We start from the raw sequence: 18,840 nt of genomic DNA, 5'->3' as shown, positions 1-18,840 counted from the left end.
CGGGCCCTCCTCCTCCGCCGCCGCGTACTACTACAACCACCACCACCCGCCGCCCCCGCACGCGTACCACGGCCCGTGGCACCCCGCGCCCCAGCCGCCGCCGTCGCAGATGCCCGCGCTCACCGGGCCCCCGCCCGAGTTCGTCGGCCACCAGCAGGCGCTCAAGGTGAAGAACGACATCAACCTGCGCAAGGACACCATCCGCCTCGTGCCCGACGCCGCCGACCCTGACCGCCGCCTCGTCTCCTTCACCTTCGACGCGGTCACCGACGGCAGGTGAGAATTGGCTGTCTCCAACGCTGAGATCAGGACTAGATTTGTTTTGCCTGGTCTAAATTGTGTAGCTACTGCCTACTTGCTGACCTGTATAGCAGGGTTTTGTTCTCCTAGGGGTGGCTACAGCCTACAGCACATAATTTAGGCTAAAACTCTTGTTGGAATTTGGATACTACAAAATTGACCTATGTGAAGCTTAGAGCCTGTTTGGGACTGCTCCATCCTTCCAAAATCAGTTCCACTCCACCAAATCCACTTTGAAGTAGTTCCACCCAGGAGTTGCAGCTCCACCATAGAGTTTGGCTTCTAGCTAGCTCCAGCTTCAAGAATGCGAAATTTTGGTGGGAAAGATCGTGCCCCAGGTTTTGCCGGGGCGGCGGTCTGGTCGTTGCTGACCAAGCCGGTGATGTGCCCGGCCGAAGCCGAAGCTTGGGCAGCCATGGCCCTCCTCGCTGGGCCGTGGCTCGGAGGCTCGAGGGGGGCTGAGAAACCGGGGGTGGGAGGAAGAGGGCCATTGGATCTATCCATTCCGGTGGTCGTCTCTCTAGCGTTGTCGTCGTGGCGGTGGCGGTGCTAGGGGTGTGGAGCAGCGCCCTGTTCGTGATGTGGAGGAGAATGAAGGGATACACGGATAAGGAGGGGTTGCGTGCGTGTGGGGTACCGGTCCTCAAAAAGAAACAAACCGTTATCCACTTACCAATGGCAGTGTCCCAACTCCATGAGGACTCCTGAAACTAGAGTTTTTGGAGCACCTCCTGAAGAGCTACATGAAAAATACGGAGCTGTCCCCCAGATTTGAGTTTTTTTTTGCGGAGTGGGACATCATGGAGCTACCCTGTTTGGATTGTGGTTTTGAGAGTGGAGCTGGAATTTACGGAGTAGAGCAGTCCCAAACAGGCTCTTAATCTTTGAGCAGTGAAGGGTAGCTTTTCAATCTCATGAATTATTGACTTCTTATTCACCTTTGTATCAAACGTGAAGGATAGATTAGAAAAGATGGAGTTACAGGCATTGCTCGATTAGTGTACTTAATCTGAACTGAAACCCTCTAAAGGGAGGGGTTATTTAAAATTTATAAGATGTTAAAAAATGTTGTATGCGGGGTTTGTACATCACCTGCAATTGTAGTTCCTTTTGAACTTCTGCAGCATAGGTGTAACATATTTTACATTAGTTCTCGTGGGTACATGACATATTGACTCGTTATAGAAGTTGTAAAATCCATTTTACTAGGTGAAATTTTATCTGGTCGTTTTGATCATATTCAAGCCTGTTTAAAATTATAAAATCCAAGTCTGGTTAATATTCCAGCTTTCTTTAATGTTTAATGACCATATTTATACTTATTTTTGTGTATTGCAGTTTAGTTATACATTACTTTGCCAAGGAAGGAAAAGATTGCAATTTTTCTTCAGTGTACCCAGACTTGCAGACACCAACAAAGATACCTTTCCAAAAAGGATTGGCTCAAAATTATGTCCAGCCCTCTGGATCTGGAATTGATCTGGGTTTCTTTTCTCTGGATGAGCTTTCAAATCCTTCAGAGGAAGTATACCCACTGGTAGTTTATGCGGAAGCTTCTCCATCTCCAGAGGAAGGTGGTCAAACAGTAAACCCCACACGGGCACAAATTACACTTGCTGTTATAGAGAAACATAACGACGATCTTCAAGTCAAAGTTGTCAAGCAAATATTGTGGATTAATGGTGTGCGCTATGAGCTGAAAGAAATATATGGGATTGTCAACTCCACGGAAGCTGATGTTCCTGATGCTGATGATGATGGCATGGGGAAAGAATGTGTTATCTGCCTGACAGAGCCAAGGGACACTGCTGTTTTTCCTTGCAGGCATTTGGTAAGATAACTAATTGTAGCCTGCAGTTATACTTTTGCTTTCTCAGATCTCACTTACATTACTTAATGTTGTTATCTGATTGGTCCTATGTTGTACAGTGTATGTGCAGTGAATGTGCACAAGCTCTAAGGCTCCAATCAAATAAATGCCCCATATGCAGACAGCCTGTTGAGAAACTAATGGAGATCAAAGTTAGGAGTGCTGAGCCATAAGGAAGAGTATGCTGGTATGGTTGTTTCTGCATTCTGTTGTTTATTGTCGTTTATTCTGTTTTCTGTAGTTATGTTGTTGGTTGCGATCTACTCCCTCCGTTCTAAAATAGATGACCCAACTTTGTACTAAAGTTAGTACAAAGTTGGATCATCTATTTTGGAACGGAGGGAGTAATAATGAATATTAACACTATCATTTTGACACTTGAACTATGTGTGTTTGATGTTTCTGGTAGTTTTCTAGGTAAGCTATTAACTAGGACATGGTTCGTCGAAACCAACCCTCATCAAAGTTTTGTAACATGCCTTTTATTGAGTAGATTTACAACATTGCACATCTTTTCTGTGTGGAGTTAACTTTATAGTTATGTAATACACTAGACTTGCTCTGGCTAAGTTTCTCCCAATATATATGGTAGAATAGCCTACTAAATTTTTTAAGCTTAGCACATAAATTAAAGCACAGTTACTGGGTTTGTATAATTGTAGGCATGGTTAATTGTGTGGTGTACCTCTATTTTTTGGAATTTGTAAGTGGCATACTGCAACCCAACTGTACCCTGTTCTTGTTAGCCATGGAAAAAAGGCATGGTTCGCTGCTTAGTGTCAGAGCCTTGCTGAGGTTAATGTGGTGAAAGATGATTAAAGCTCACTAGCGGGCTTGAACCAGCTTAAACGCATTATGGTCATTTTATATGGACTTGATTTGACGCATCAGTTTTGCGATGAATGTCAACTTAGTAGATGATGATACACATTAAGGAGATGTAGGTGTTAGTACTTCATATAAAATTCAACAAATAAGATGGGATGTCTTCCATACGAACTTACAGACCCACCATTGCTGCATTTACTGATACGAAGCTATGAATCTAGAGAGTCCTTTCCTGAGTGGGTACAAATGCATGAAAGACCTAATTCTTTGCTTGGCCGTAAGTTTTTGCTCACCTCTTTGTACATACAACATTCTTTCACTGCAGGGAAATACCTTTGTTTCCTTCAATTTGGTGGATCTGAACTCGAAACTATATATTAGGGGTGGATCTTTTACTGTGCCAGTTAGGGGGTCAGAAGGGCTTGACAAAGCAAATTACTTGGTAGCGTCAAAATTATAACATCATTTTGCATTCCCTATCTATACTGATACACCAAAGTTCTAGTCCAAGAAACCGAAGTTGTAGAGACACCGAATGAATTTAAACTGTCTTTGAAAATTATATCCATGTAATTGTTTTTTACAATGTGTAATGTTGTTTGTTTCTGCTTGACAGTTTGCTCTCCATGCTGAGGATGTGTGAATAATAAGCTGAAATGATGGTGTATGGGGCTTCATCAGCTCCCTGAGTTTCTTTGTGTTTCTGCTTAGCGGGCAAAGTCTTTGGAGAATTACGAGTATGAATTGTACAGTACAAATGTAAAGCTGTGGCGGAGATTGGGCATACCCAAACATGTAAAAGCATCTAAAGCCTGTGAATCCGTGTACATATTGGTGTGGATTTTTTGCTGCTACTACTTGTGTCGGCAACCTGTTTTGATCACATGCACTTATTATTTACCCTGGAGAAGCTCGGCTGGCTGATCGGGAGATTGAGCAAGAGGACTGAGATTAATATGATGTATTCGTTGCTGTTGGACGGACTCGACACCCTGGGCATCGCTGTCTCACGAAAGGCCCCCGCGTCGCTCTCTCCCTGGGGCGACTCGGGCGGCGACCCCAGATCCGGCCAGAGCGGCCGCTCCCTCCCCTCGCCGCCGCCGGCGGCCTTCGTCGGGCAAAGCCCGTGCGGAGAGCGGCGGCGGGCCATGTTCTTCCGGCGGCCGGTTGCCGTGCGAGCAAGGGGACTCGCCGCGGCTGGCGTCCGTCCGGTGGCCTTGCCTCGTGGTGACGGCCGGCGTGGCTGCAGAAGGTGCGTGGGGGCGGATCTAGCCGGCCGCGGCTGGATCTGGCGCGGCGGCGGCTGGGCGCGACGCCCCGTGGAGGTGGCCGGCGGTCGCGGGGTTGCCTGCGGCTTGCTCGTCGGCGATGGAATGCTGGGGCGGCGGCCCCAGGACGTGGCGGTGTCGACGTGCTCCTCTCCCGTGGAGGTCGTCCGGCGGCAGCCCATGAGGTGGCGGATCCGGGGCCCTAGCGCCCGGATCTGGTGTGAGGCGGACCGTCGGCCTGTGGCGGCGGTCCGGCAGAGGCGCACCGGCTCTGGTCCATGGGGGTGGCGGGGAGGTGCGTGGGGTCAGGGCAGCGATGGTGCTGCCCTGCGTGCTGGGCGGCCGCAGGTGGCCTCGGCGGCAGCTGGCGGGGGACTCCATGGTGGTGTGTTGTTGTGCGGATGGCCCAGATCCGCGACGCCGCTGTGGAGGGAGATGGGCTGCAGTGGTTTCTGCAGCCGGTGGTGGTTGGCGGCGGTGTGCTGCTCTGCGTGCTTGGTCATGTGGCTTGGACGATGACGGCCGGCTTGATGTTGGAGACGGCTTGCTGGGCAGACTACGGTGAGAATGGATTTGGTGAGCTCCGGGCGAAAGCCTAGCTCGACCTCGGTCGTTGCCGACGTTGACGGCGTACTAGGACGTCGTTCCCTCCTTAGAGGCGTTGTCGTGGAGCCCCTTCACCACCATTGTCGCCTCGGTCTCGGGCTCTCCAGGTGAAAACCCAAGTTTTCGACCTTTGGTCGGAGCGGGCGTTGGCGGCATACTTGTCGCTTCCTTCTTGGGGGCGACGCGTTGGAGGTCTGGTCCTTCGTCAGTTCACGGTGGCTCGGGTGGCTTTGCGGGTTCATCGTCGGCCAGGCGTGTGCGCGGCCTCGGGGCCGGTGAGGATGTCGGAGCGGCGGCTCCGGAAAGCTATGTTGTGGAGTGTCGGATCTGGTCGCGTGGGCGGCAGCGTCGTCAGCTCAGGCGGAATGCGACCTCGGGTCCGGCGGGAAAGTCGGAGCGGCGGCTCCAGAGAGCACCTCTGTGCTGTGGAGTGTCGGTTTTGGTCGTGTGGACGACAGAGTCGTCGACTCGTGTGGAGTGCGGCCTCGGGGCCGACGTGTGTGAGTTTATGTCGTTTGTAAGCTGGAGTGGCGGCTCCAGGTCGTGTGGTGGAGTGGCAACTTTGGTCGTTTGGGTGACAGGGAAGTCGGCTCGTTAGGTACGCAGTCTCGGGGCTGGTGTGTATCGATGTATCGATTTTCGGCCAATTTTCCTTATAAACTGGCCAATTCACTTCTTCTTAATGCAAAGGCAGAGCTCTTGCTGTTTTCTCGAAAAAAACAGTGCAAACAGAAATACCTGGGAAACCCTACTGCTCTCGTACGCACGGCAGCAATCGTCTACTCTGCCGACTGCTCATGCATGGGCCGTGGTAACGTGCCGAGGGATGCTCACAATCCCGACCCACCGTTGCTGCAGGTAGGTACTCGCATGCATCCTGTGTTGCAACTTGCCGGCCAGTGCCAGCCAAGCCGCAAGCCCGCAGGCACACGTTCTCCCAAGCTGGTCGCTGGTCACTGACAGCCTGCACACAACGCGCACAGCTGCCGGCCAGCCAGCCCCCTACTTGTCGCCTGTCGGCACCCGCGGCGGCGCTGCAAGTTACTCCACCACACGAGCCACCGGCGCGCAAGCATCCATCCAATCCAAAGGACGTCGGCTTGGACCAACGGGAGGGCGGCGGGCAGCCACAGAAGCGCACGCGCGCGGCATCACCAGTCGTTCCTCCCGTCCAAAAACGGCTCGCCGTACGCCCGTGGCCGTACGTACGCGCCCTCCTCAGACGGAAGGGAAGTGGGGTTAACGTAACGTGCACATGGAAACAGAATGCGTAGCGAGTGGCCTCGGGCGGCCGCCCCCACCCAGCCCAGCCCCAGTCCCGCCCCAGTGGGAGGAGCAGGACGTGGAGCGCGCGCTGCCTTTGATCGGCGCCGGTTCGGTGGCTGGCTGGCTGGCTAGGTCTAGGTGGTTCATCCAATCCGATCCGATCCAATCCCCCGGGGCCGGGGGGTTCGGATAGGAACCGAGGGGCAGCGGCCAACCCCTGCCCAGGCCCATGATGGGAACCACTGTTGCCGCCCTGTAGACTCCTGGAATGGATCTCCCTCTCCCTCTCCCTCTCCACTCTCATGATGACGATGATTACCACCACCACCTCGGCTGCAAAACAGCAGCAGTACTACAGTAATAGTACTATTTTGCAGACCTAAATGCGATTTGGCGGTGTACTTAGTACTTAAATGCCTTGTTTAGTGCGATGCGATGCGCTTGATTAGGAGTTGCCGTGACGGCTAGAGAGAGAAGAGAGGGGCGCGACATGGCCAGCCTTTCGGGAATCGTGCTGTGTTTGGATCAGCTCGGCCTCGGCTCATCGCATCACGGTACAGCCTGCTGATGCAGATGCGGTCATTCATTCATTCGTTCGCAGGTGCAGAGAAAAGGTGAGGGCAGGCGGGCCCCGCCGTCCGGGGACTGACTGACTGACAGGCCGAAGAGGACGGGCGGCCGGCAGCGGTGGTGCGCCCCCACCCCACCCAGGCGGCCATGTGGGCAGGCGGGCAAGCAGAGCCAGCGGACGATGCGGTGCTGCTGCGGCGGTGCGTGCCGTCGTGAAGCCCGGGTTTCGCGGTGCGGCTGGCTTCGGTGGCCTACTCGGCGCCGGAGCCCCCTCATCCTCTCCTCCATTCCATCCAGGAACAAAGATAATCCCGCGCTTATAATAACTAAATAATAATAATAATAACCCGTCACTTTCTCTCGCGCACAGCATTGGTTGCGCCCGTCCGGCGGCCCTGGCGGGCGTCACCGGATCCAGACTTCATTCCTGGGATTCCGACGATCCAGATCCAATAAAAACACTGTGCGGATGGATTCGGCGTTGGAACCGTTCGCTCGACAACGAACGGTGCCTGGAACGATCACGGCTCGAATTCGTGGAGTGCCGTCCATCCAAGATCCAACCCATCATCCAACCATCGTCCCTGTCCGCCTGTCTGACCAGAAACAGAAACGGATAGAGTGGATCGAGCAGCTCGTCGTCACCGTGATCGCAGCCACCTCCATCTGCAACAGGGTCACTTTTCCTTTTCCTTTTTCCTTTTTCCTTCGGGGTCGGAGCATGTACTAGTAGTACTCCCTCCGTTTTTATACTCTGCATATTAGAGTTGACTGAAGTCAAACTTCGTAAAATTTGATTAAGTTTATAGACAACAATATAGAAATTTATCATAATAAATCTATACGATGTGAAAATATATTTAATAATAAATCTAATATTATTGATTTGTTATTGTATATCTTAATATTTTTTTATATAAACTTGGTCAAAGTTTATAAAGCTTGACTTTGACCAAAGCTAATATGCGAACTAAATAAAAACGAAGGGAGTACTAGAGAAATACTACTGACGCGCGGGGCCCCCGTGTGTCGGGGGCGATGATGTGGGGCGCACCTCACCGCAGAGACCAGATTGTGTGTGCGGCAGGCGCCCGCACATTCGTGGGGCCCACCACCTTTCCAACTAGGGATTGGCCAACTGCTCCACCGGCCCCACCCCACCCCGGCCCAGCCCCGAGGGAGCTCGCCCTTGCCCTGGAAAAATCTTATTAAAGCGCCCCCCTGCGCCCGAGCTCACCAAGCCTCTCTGTTCCCCTGCTCCACCTCTCCGTCCGTCCTCTGCTGTCAAGCAACCGCCCCAACTCCGGCAAGCAACCTCAGCCCAAAGAGAGGAGCAAGATGGAGGTGGAGATGCAGCTGGACGACGACCTCTTCTTCGCGGAGCTCAGCAAGCGGATTTCCCTCCTCATCACCGACGACGACGAGGCCGACTTCGCTGCCTCGCAGTTCCCCGCCGCCGTCCACCTCCCGCCGGTGAGTTACTTACTTACTTCCTGGCTTATTACTGCTCTGCCCTGTCATTTCTCCCGCCCGCGGGCTACATCTACATGCATGCCGTGTGTGGCGAGGTACCGAGCTCGCTCGCTCGATCGATCGATCGGGTGGGTCAGCTCTGCTTCTTTCCGTTAGGTTCTTGCAGCTGGCTGGCTAGCTAGGGTCTTCTCTTCTCTCCTCGATTGGTATGGTAGTTAGTTGGTGGCGCCAGTACCAACTTGGTACCTGTTATTAGTTGCGGCTAGCACGGCCACACGACATGGCTGCGCTTGCACACACGGCCAAACCAAATCAAATCACACCAAACCATCATACTTTTCCGTTGCCCGATTAAAAGCGGAGAGCCGAAGCTGAAGAAGACAAGGCAGCTCATGCATGAGCGGCCGTGTTCGTTCCTCCCTCCTTCGTGGTCTCCAACCATGTCAAGAGTTCTTCAGTTGGCATAAGCAACAGCCTTGTCCCACCAATAATTACCTACCTAGCATCCTCATGTGCGCAGGCGCCATGTGTGTGTGTTGTTCTTACGCCGCCCGCTGTGAATTACGGTGGTAGTTAGTTAGATGATTGATTGATTGAGATGGTCGTGGCGCGGATCCGGGGATGGAGTGGCTGCCTCTGCCTGTCGCTGGCCCAGTTGCATGAGCGTACGCGCAGAATTTCGTTCACGCGCAGAATTTTTGATGGATAAGCATCTGCCATCAGCCAGCCAGGAGTTCACATGGGCGCGCACGGATGTACCTTTCGTGCGCACGTCAGTGAACGACAGCCGGTGCATTTAGAGGAAACCAAACACCTTTTCTGTGAAATTGACCATTTTCGTAAGTTGCTGTTCACAAATCCTGCTCCGGGGGTGGGGCCCTCTGCCACGGCGGACAAATCCTTTTTTATTTAAGCCTAGTAATAAAGCGGCAATGCTACACGTACAAACAGTTTACATGCTTTTACAGGTGGGTTAGTTTTTATTGGTCAACAAATAAGCAGGACGGCCCACCCTGAAAATCAGGAAAGGAGAAGTTTGTGATTGGTTGTTAGATGAAAAGAGCTTGTAAAAGCTTGTAAATTTTTGTATGTCTAGCATTTTTGGTAATAAAGAGACTGCTTGGCTTGGATTGGATTAGATTGCATTAATCCACCGAATTTCTGAAAGAGTTGTGTGTGAGCGGCACTCTTTGTTGTTGTGTTGTAGTAGTAAGCTTCAAGTTCTCAAGTGAGCTTGGCATCACCAGTAAGGAAGGAGTAGAGACCAACTAATTAGCTAGGAAAGGGTCAGCCCCTGATGTGCAGTGCACTTAGTGATACTCATTCGTGTTGAGAACCACGGAGAAAGAAACATATGTCCCTCTCGTTAGCCATTCCTCAAGTAGAAGCTTGCAAGGTACGCCCGCCCGCGCAACCCCACGTACGCATGGCTGTAGACGATCCGCGTCGTCGCCGCACATGTCCCTCTCTCTACCATGCGCTGCGTAATTACCACGTACTTTACCGCTCCAAAGATTACTAGTAGCTTTTAACCCCCTCGTTAAGTAACCAGTTTACTCTAATACTTAGTTACCGTCGCCCATACGTAGACGGTGCGAATTAGTAGTAGCACAGTCACCACTCACCCTGCATGATTGACAAAGAATCAATTGTTTTTAACTACTAGTAGGATTAGGAGTAGAATCGATCGTCCAGACACTTATCATGTTGCATACGACCAAGTGATCCATCCATGTTGCTTTGGAGTTTGGACTTTTGCTTAGCCTCCAATCTGTCTACTCCATATTGCTTGCACACAAACCCTTCATCATGCGACTCGTACTGCATGCTCGCTGTTTCCTCCCCTTTTCTTTTCTCTACGTAGGCCGGGGGCAAGCCTCCTTTTCACACACACACAAAAAAAATCTTTTCTCTACGTACAAATATGATGTTTCAAGCACTTTTCTTTTCTTTCTTTTTGAAGACAAAAATCCCTGCTACGTGACAAGATCGAGCAGCTAGCGCTGAGATGAAATCTTTGCATGCACGCAAGTTGCCATGAGTTTAGTAGCGACCTTAATGAGCTAGTTGCCGCCTCCTGCTATACAGCTATTGGACGCCCGATTTTTCTTAATTTTCTTTTAAGTAAGTCACTACATGCATGCACGATGGCATGATCGCATCGCATCACATCATGTGCAGCAGCTCGACACTAACAGCTATGCGATTTTGATTCGGAATCGTCCAGGGTTTCTCCATGTCCATGGCGCCCCATGTGCCGTCGATGTTGGCGCCACCGGCCTACACGCTGTTCCACCACGCCGCAAGCTACGGCGCCAACCACAGCGCCGGCGACGCCGGGAGAACGTGGCAGCAGCAGCAGCATCAGCAACCTCAGCAGCAGAAGCAACAACAGTGCGGCAGCAAGGGCACCGGCGTCTTCATCCCCCGGTCCACGCCCGGCTCCGCGCACCCCAAGAGGAAGGGCCGGAACTGGAGCGGCTCCAAGGCCGCCGCCCACAAGGCCAAGGCCCAGGCCCAGGCCGACGCCGGCGTCGCCGCGGGCGCGCCCACCAAAAGGCGCGCCTGAAAACCTGCTCCGAAAAATGCACCCTAAAAATCAAAAAATGGCCGACTAATTAAGTAGCTCCAGATGCAGGCGCTGGGTTCTCAAATGGGGATTGGATTAATTACATTAAATTAATATGCTTAATTGTGTATTACCACCACTACTACTGTTATAATATGGTAAGTAAATAAGCCATTGTTGCTCCCAGGGCTAGTTAAATGTGTAATGTGAGCCCTAGGGATGCATGCACGCAGGGGGAGGGAGGGACCGGGGGCACGCCACGCCAATAATAAGCGGCGGAGCACGTAGTATTTTAGGGTACTACCGCCTCCTGCCCCCACCATGGAGTGGAACTGTATGTATAGTAAGGCTGGCGTGCATGTGGCGGTGCCGTGGCGGCTCCCTCGGCTGGGCTGATTTTTGTAATCTCTACTCTATTCTTTTTTCTTCTGTAAGATTAATGTACTGCTGCTGCTCCATTGTTAAAGAATGCAACGAGTAATGATTGATGTCTTGTGCTGGCTCTGGCTGGGCTCATGCGTTCCGTTTTGTTTTCTCCGTTGGATCCCGTTCCCGTCCGTGGGGTGGAATCTCTGGCAGGCCCTGGAACATGTACTGTGCGAAGTGGAGTAGATCTGGAATCTGCTGCGGCGCCGCCCCTCCGTGTTGCGTGGGGATTGGCGGGATTGCGTGTGGGAGTTCGTGGGGCTTGTTGGGTCGGGGTGTGCGCCTCGCCTCGACGTCGGGCTCCGCCTCACTCCAACTCCACCGCGCGATCCTAGACGGACATTCATTTTGCCCGATTTTTGTCCCTTTGGATAGGGATTTAGAGTTATGTCCGGGCCTGTCCTGGGATGCGGTGGCCGTGTGCCCAGCGCACGGCCGCATCCTTTTGCCCCATCCTGTCCGCGTCTATTTAAAAAAAAGGAACGTTTCAAATGCCAAGCCCCAGTTCACGACGCGAGTTCATCACGCCGGCAACAAAGCCAGCGGCCTACGCCTCGACGGCCATTTGCATCTCGACGGAAGGCCGCCCGCCGCTGCTGGACCCAGGCGCCACGTTGAGGTCGATGACGGCCGCGAGGCGTGGTGTGGACGGCGCGAACAAGCCCACGTCCGGCGACGCCGAGAAACGGGTCTGGCCGTCGTGCCTGGGTGGAGGAAAGCCGGGCGACATGGGCGCGGCGCGCGACTGGCAGTGCGTAGGCCGGGCGACCGACGAGCCTGTGCTCGCCGGGCCGACGGTCGCTGCATGGAACCCCGCCGGACGGCCCATGCCAAGCATGAGGATGGCGTGCGCTTTGTTGACGAAGTCCTCCTTCTCGTCGGCAGCGGCCTTGCGCCGCGCGGCCTCCAGCTCCTCGCGCTGGGCGGCGAACTTGGCCGCAGCGGCATTCATCTTGACGGCCGCTCTCCGTTCCCTCCTCTTCGCCGATTCCGTGTCCAACTTAGCGATCTCCTCCGGCGTGTACTCCGATCGCAGCTTCCTTGGCGCCTTCTTCTTCACCTTTGCGGTCGGGTCGACGGCCAGGTCGCCGGAACTCGGCGGGGCGTCGGCCATGGACGGGGGAGAGGGGGGAGGGACGTGGGAGGGTTTGGGGTAAATGGCGCCAAATGGCCGTCGGGGTTTTTTTGGTTTCTCCCACCGACAGGCGGGCCAGGGGAGGACAAGCGCGCGCGTCCCGCCCGTCCGCGCGTTGTCCGTTTCACCCCAAAACCGGCGCAAGTTTGGGCCAGGGATGTGTCGAAAGCGGACACAAAGCGGACAAAAGTCCGTTTGCTCCCGCGCGCTGGGCCGCTTTTTTTGTCTCTTTTACCTCAAACGGACGGGGCCGGACAGGATAGAGTCACACGGTGAAGTTGGCCTCAGGATCTTGTCCAGATATTTCCTGATCGGAGTGGCTACCTCCAGCTCGAAATCGACGGGGTTTCGGCTGGATGAGTTGGGCGATGGTCAACCGGTGTCGGGGAGGCGGACATGTACAGACTGGTTACGTGCACGCAGTAACGGAGTGTCGAGGCGCACGGCTGTGAAGTGCATGCATGGAAGCGTGGCCGGCAGGGCGAATCCCCGGGGTGGCGGGCGACCTTCTCCGTGCGTGCGCCGCGACACAAAATACGGCGGCGCTCCGTGCGCGTGACAGCAACGGTTTGTGCAGGGGCAGGCCAGTGGCGTAATGGCTGTAGTTAGAGCATCTACACTCGGACATTGCAAATCCGGCTCGCGTCCGCGGGCACCTCAAATGAACCATTTTACATCCGTCTTTCTCATACTCGCCGATGTTCTCCTGAGACTTTGTGCCATCACTTTTGCCATTCCCTTCCAATGATAAACCCCTACAGATAACCACATACACTTGAAATTCATACAATCATTCTCCGTTGATCTTATTATTATAAGATACCTCAAAATTCTCTCTATTGTTCTGAGAATACTTCGTGCCTACTGCCTTGCAGTTCCTTGCCACATGAATACCCCTACGGATAATCCCTCACACTTACCGAGTATCTGCTCATCCCCAGCTGTTCAGGTGTTTCACAAAAGTCTTTGATATACTATTCGATCCTCCGAAAATCCTTAGCAGCTTACTGCTCTGCAAATACTTGTCTGCTTGCATTATGGATGCTTCCCAAATGTCTGGTGATAACCCACAAGTATAGGGGACCGCAACAATTTTCGAGGGTAGAGTATTCAACCCAAATTTATTGATTCGACACAAGGGGAGCCAAAGAATATTCTCAATTATTAGCAGATGAGTTGTCAATTCAACCACACCTGGAAACTTAATATCTGCAGCAAAGTATTTAGTAGCAAAGTAATATGATAGTAGTGGTAACGGTAGCAAAAGTAATATTTTTGGGTTTTGTAGCGATTGTAACAATAGCAACGAAAAAGTAAATAAGCAAAGAACAATATATGAAAAGCTCATAGGCATTGGATCGGTGATGAGAATTATGTCGGATGCGATCGATCATGCAACAGTTATAACAAAGGGTGACACAGAACTAGCTCCAGTTCATCAATATAATGTAGGCATGTATTCCGAATATAGTCATACGTGATTATGGAAAAGAACTTGCGTGACATCTTTTGTCCTACTCTCCCATGGCAGCGGGGTCCTATTGGAAACTAAGGGATATTAATGCCTCCTTTTAATAGAGTACCAGACCAAAGCATTAACACATAGTGAATACATGAACTCCTCAAACTACGGTCATCATCGGGAGTGGTCCCGATTATTGTCACTTCGGGGTTGCCGGATCACAACACATAGTAGGTGACTATAGACTTGCAAGATAGGATCAAGAACTCACATATATTCATGAAAACATAATAGGTTCAGATCTGAAATCATGGCACTCGGGCCCTAGTGACAAGCATTAAGCATAGCAAAGTCAGAGCAACATCAATCTCAGAACATAGTGGATACTAGGGATCAAACCCTAACAAAACTAACTCGATCACATGATAAATCTCATCCAACACATCACCGTCCAGCAAGCCTATGATGGAATTACTCACGCACGACGGTGAGGATCATGAAATTGGTGATGGAGGAAGGTTGATGATGATGATGGCGATGGATTCCCCTCTATGGAGCCCCGAACGGACTCCAGATCAGCCCCCCCGAGAGAGTTTAGGGCTTGGCAGCAGCTCTATATCGTAAAACGTGATGAATCCTTCTCTCTGATTTTTTCTCCCTGAACATGAATATATGGAGTTGGAGTTGTGGTCGGTGGAGCGTCAGGGGGCCCACGAGGCAGGGGGGCGCGCCTAGGGGGGTAGGGCGCGCCCCCACCCTCGTGGACAGGGTGTGGGCCCCTGACATGGATTCTTCTTCCAGTATTTTTTATATATTCCAAAAATAATGTCCGTTGATTTTCAGGTCATTCCGAGAACTTTTATTTCTGCACAAAAGGAACACCATGGCAATTCTGTTGAAAACAGCGTCAGTCTGGGTTAGTTCCATTCAAATCATGAAATTGGTGATGGAGGAAGGTTGATGGTGACGATGGCGACGGATTCCCCTCTCCGGAGCCCCGAACGGACTCCAGATCAGCCCTCCCGAGAGAGCTTAGGGCTTGGCGACAGCTCCATATCGTAAAACGTGATGAATCCTGCTCTCTGATTTTTTCTCCCCGAACACGAATATATGGAGTTGGAGTTGAGGTCGGTGGAGCATCAGGGGGCCCACATGGCAGGGGGGCGCGCCCAGGGGGTAGGGCGCGCCCCCACCCTCGTGGACAGGGTGTGGCCCCCCTGACATGGATTCTTCTTCCAGTATTTTTTATATATTCCAAAAATAATCTCTGTTGATTTTCAGGTCATTCCGAGAACTTTTATTTCTGCACAAAAAGAACACCATGGCAATTCTGCTAAAAACAACGTCAGTCCGGGTTAGTTCCATTCAAATCATGCAAGTTAGAGTCCAAAACAAGGGCAAAAGTGTTTGAAAAAGTAGATACGGCGGAGACGTATCAACTCCCCCAAGCTTAAACCTTTGTTTGTCCTCAAGCAATTTGATAAACTGAAAGTGATAAAGAAAAACTTTTACAAACTCTGTTTGCTCTTGTTGTTGTAAATATGTAAAGCCAACATTCATGTTTTCAGCAAAGATTATGAACTAACCACATTCGCAATAACATTTAGGTCTCATGTTTACTCATATCAATGGCATAATCAACTAGCGAGCAATAATAATAAATCTCGGATGACAAAACTTTCTCAAAACAATCATGATATGATATAACAAGATGGTATCTCGCTAGCCCTTTCTAAGACCGCAAAACATAAATGCAGAGCACCTTTAAAGATCAAGGACTGACTAGACATTGTAATTCATGGTAAAAGAGATCCAGTCACAGTCATACTCAATGTAAACTAACAATAATGGATGCAAATGACAACGGCACTCTCCAACTTGTGCTTTTTAATAAGAGGATGGTGACTCAACATAAAAGTAAATAGATAGGCCCTTCGTAGAGGGAAGCAGGGATTTGTAGAGGTGCCAGAGCTCGATTTTGAAATAGACATGAATAATATTTTGAGCGGTATACTTTCTTTGTCAAGATAACAACCGAGAGATCTCAATATCTTCCATGCTACACACATTATAGGCGGTTCCCAAATAGAATGGTAAAGTTTATAGCCCCCTCCACCAACAAGCATCAATCCATGGCTTGCTCGAAACAATGAGTGCCTCCAACTAACAAGAGTCCAGGGGGAGTTTTGTTTGCAGTTATTTTGATTTGATTTGCTTAAAGCATGGGACTGGGCATCCCAGTGACCAGCCATTTTCTCGTGAGTGAGGAGCGGAGTCCACTGCTCTTGAGAATAACCCTCCTAGCATGGAGGATACAAACAACCCTAGTTGATACATGAGCTATTCGAGTATACAAAACAGAATGTTTATTTGAAGGTTTAGAGTTTGGCACATACAAATTTACTTGGAACGGCAGGTAGATACCGTATGTAGGTAGGTATGGTGGACTCATATGGAACAACTTTGGGGTTTATGGAGTTGGATGCACAAGCAGTATTCCCGCTTAGTACAAGTGAAGGCTAGAAAAAGACTGGGAAGCGGCCAGCTAGAGAGCGACAATAGTCATGAACATGCATTAAAATTAATCAACACCGAATTCAAGCATGAGTAGGATATAATGCACCATGAACATAAATATCGTAGAGGCTATGTTGATTTTGTTTCAACTACATGCGTGAACATGTGCCAAGTCAAGCCACTCGAATTGTTCAAAGGAGGATACCACCCTATCATACCACATCACAACCATTTTAATAGCATGTTGGCACGCAAGGTAAACCATTATAAGCTCCTAGCTAATTAAGCATGGCATAAGCAACTACAATCTGTAATTGTCATTGCAAACATGTTTCTTTCATAATAGGCTGAATCAAGAACAATGAACTAATCATATTTACAAAAACAAGAAAGGTCGAGTTCATACCAGCTTTTCTCATCTCAATAAGTTCATCATATAATCATCATTATTGCCTTATCACTTGCACGACCGAATAGTGTGGATAATAATAATAGTGCATATGCATTGGACTAAGCTGGAATCTGCAAGCATTCAATTCAAGAGAGAAGACAAGGTAATATGGGCTCTTTGTTAGATCAACAATAATGCATATGAGAGCCACTCAACATTTTCATTATGGTCTTCTCCTCTCGACTCCCAAAGGAAAGAAAAGAAACAAAAGTATTTACACATGAAAGCTCCCAACAAGCAAAAGAAGAACGAGAAATCTTTTTGGGGTTTCTTTTTAATTACTGCTACTACAGGCATGGAAATAAACTAACTAAAAAGCTACAACTAATTTTTTGATTTTTCTTAAGGTTTATTAAGGCACACAAGAAGAAAGCTTAAAAGGAAAATAAACTAGCATGGATGATACAATGAAAAAGTATGAGCACCGACAACTAGCATGAGTGTGTGAACATGAATGTAATGTCGGTGATAAATATGTACTCCCCCAAGCTTAGGATTTTGGCCTAAGTTGGTCTACGCCCAAGGATGGCCTGGTGGATATCCGAAGTAGAAGCTGGGTGAGGGAGTCCTGGGCTAAGGGGTCCTCGGGAGTCCGGCCTGTTATCCATGGGCCAGACTGATGGGCTGTGAAGACATGAAGACCGAAGACTGTACCTGTGTCCGGATTGGACTCTCCTTGGCATGGAAGGCAAGCTTGGCGACCGACTATGAAGATTCCTTCTCATGTAGCCGACTCTATGTAAACCCTAGATCCCCCGGTGTCTATATAAACCGGAGGGGTTAGTCCGGAAAGGATATATCCATTACCATAGTCATATATGCTAGGCTTCTAGGGTTTAGCCATCACGATCTCGTGGTAGATCAACTCTTGTAACACTCATATCCATCAATATCAATCAAGCAGGACGTAGGGTATTACCTCCATAGAGAGGGCCCGAACCTGGGTAAACATTGTGTCCCCTGCCTCCTGTTACCATCGATCCTAGATGCACAGTTCGGGACCCCCTATCCGAGATCCACCGGTTTTGACACCGACATTGGTGCTTTCATTGAGAGTTGCACTGTGCCGTCGACGAAAGGTTCGATGGCCCCTTCAGTCGTCTATAGTGACGCTGTCCAAGGAGAAACCTTCCTCCCCGCACAGATTTTCGTGTTCGGCGGCTTCGTACTGTGGGCCAACTCGCTCGGCCATGTGGAGCAGATCGATAGCTACGCCCCTGGTCACCAGGTCAGATTTGGAAGCTTGAACTATGTCGCGGATATCCGTGGAAACTTGATATTCAATGGATTTGAGACCGCAACAATGGCTCCCCCTCGCTCCGAGGAACATGACTTATATCTGTCATCGGATCACATCTAGGAGATGGTCCCTATTGCTGCAACAGCCTTAGAACCGGAGCAGATCGTGCCATCCGAAGCCACAGAGTCCGCAGCGTTGGAACCGCACACGGACTCGGCACCTTGCAATATCTGCGTCAATGGAACTCTGGATTCGTCTCTGGCTATAAATTCCGGACCGTGTACACTTGCGGACACTGAGCTAGATCGGTTATCGATCTTCGAATTCAGTGCTGCAGACTTTTTCAGCACTCACCTTTGGGCGATGTGCTAAACTCTTTAAAGAGCCTGTCATTCACGGGAGACTCGCAGCCGAACTATGTCCGGTTCGAACTAGGGGCTGACGACGGAGAATTTTGTTTCCCACCCGCCACCCACTTCATAGCCACTGTCGAGGACTTAACCGACATGCCCACTCCTGGCTCCGCATACATTGACAGTACAGACGACGATGCAGATAAGGAGCAAGGCCAAGACCCGCCAGTCATTAGGTGCAAGACGGCCACCTCTTCACATGACGTGTACATGATCGATACACTTAAAAAGCCTCACGGCAAAGACAAGGGAGATCGAGTTAAAACTCTTGAGTCACAGTCTAAGTCCCGGCGCCCCAAACGCCACCGCAAGTCACACCGCAGCAACAATGGCACTGGATAAAATAGTACTCCGGACGGCGCCGAAAGCAATGAAGACCCTGTGGGAGCAACATTCGAGTAGGAGGAATAGGAAAACGGGCAAGCCGGCCCCGACGAACAGGCCCT

At 50.7% G+C, this 18,840-nt stretch overlaps 2 protein-coding genes across 4 annotated transcripts; both read left to right on the top strand.

The window, feature by feature from the left end:
* The first annotated feature begins 6 nt into the window (after nucleotides 1-6).
* LOC119278330 (probable E3 ubiquitin-protein ligase LUL4) lies at nucleotides 7-5,531 on the top strand. 3 transcript variants are annotated; one of them, XR_005137717.1, is made up of 5 exons: nucleotides 7-276; nucleotides 1,639-2,131; nucleotides 2,230-2,357; nucleotides 3,324-3,440; nucleotides 3,615-3,898. XR_005137717.1 is itself a non-coding variant. In XM_037559696.1 (4 exons), the coding sequence occupies exons 1-3, from the start codon at nucleotides 110-112 to the stop codon at nucleotides 2,341-2,343; spliced, it is 774 nt and encodes a 257-aa protein (XP_037415593.1). In that variant the 5' UTR covers nucleotides 7-109; the 3' UTR covers nucleotides 2,344-2,357; nucleotides 3,615-3,898. The 3 variants fall into 3 exon arrangements, 2 of the variants coding, with proteins under 2 accessions (XP_037415593.1, XP_037415589.1); XM_037559696.1 differs by lacking the exon at nucleotides 3,324-3,440; XM_037559692.1 differs by lacking the exons at nucleotides 7-276; nucleotides 1,639-2,131 and having other exon boundaries at nucleotides 2,340-2,357; nucleotides 3,615-5,531.
* Nucleotides 5,532-7,933: 2,402 nt separating this feature from the next.
* LOC119278321 lies at nucleotides 7,934-11,243 on the top strand. The gene is made up of 2 exons (XM_037559686.1): nucleotides 7,934-8,181; nucleotides 10,409-11,243. The coding sequence occupies exons 1-2, from the start codon at nucleotides 8,047-8,049 to the stop codon at nucleotides 10,748-10,750; spliced, it is 477 nt and encodes a 158-aa protein (XP_037415583.1). The 5' UTR covers nucleotides 7,934-8,046; the 3' UTR covers nucleotides 10,751-11,243.
* Nucleotides 11,244-18,840: the final 7,597 nt, after the last annotated feature.

Source organism: Triticum dicoccoides, chromosome 1A, assembly GCF_002162155.2.
Source record: "Triticum dicoccoides isolate Atlit2015 ecotype Zavitan chromosome 1A, WEW_v2.0, whole genome shotgun sequence".
In the NCBI taxonomy this organism is placed as follows: Eukaryota; Viridiplantae; Streptophyta; class Magnoliopsida; order Poales; family Poaceae; genus Triticum; species Triticum dicoccoides.
Note: the sequence above shows the minus strand (reverse complement) of the source record. Positions and strands in the feature narration are given on the sequence as shown.

Excerpts from the sequence above, each read along its gene's own strand:
- LOC119278330 (XM_037559692.1), top strand. The coding sequence starts at position 3,883 with ATGCACTTATTATTTACCCTGGAGAAGCTCGGCTGGCTGATCGGGAGA.
- LOC119278321 (XM_037559686.1), top strand. The coding sequence starts at position 8,047 with ATGGAGGTGGAGATGCAGCTGGACGACGACCTCTTCTTCGCGGAGCTC. Across the intron at positions 8,182-10,408 it reads CCGCCGTCCACCTCCCGCCG|GGTTTCTCCATGTCCATGGC; the intron begins GTGAGTTACTTA and ends GGAATCGTCCAG.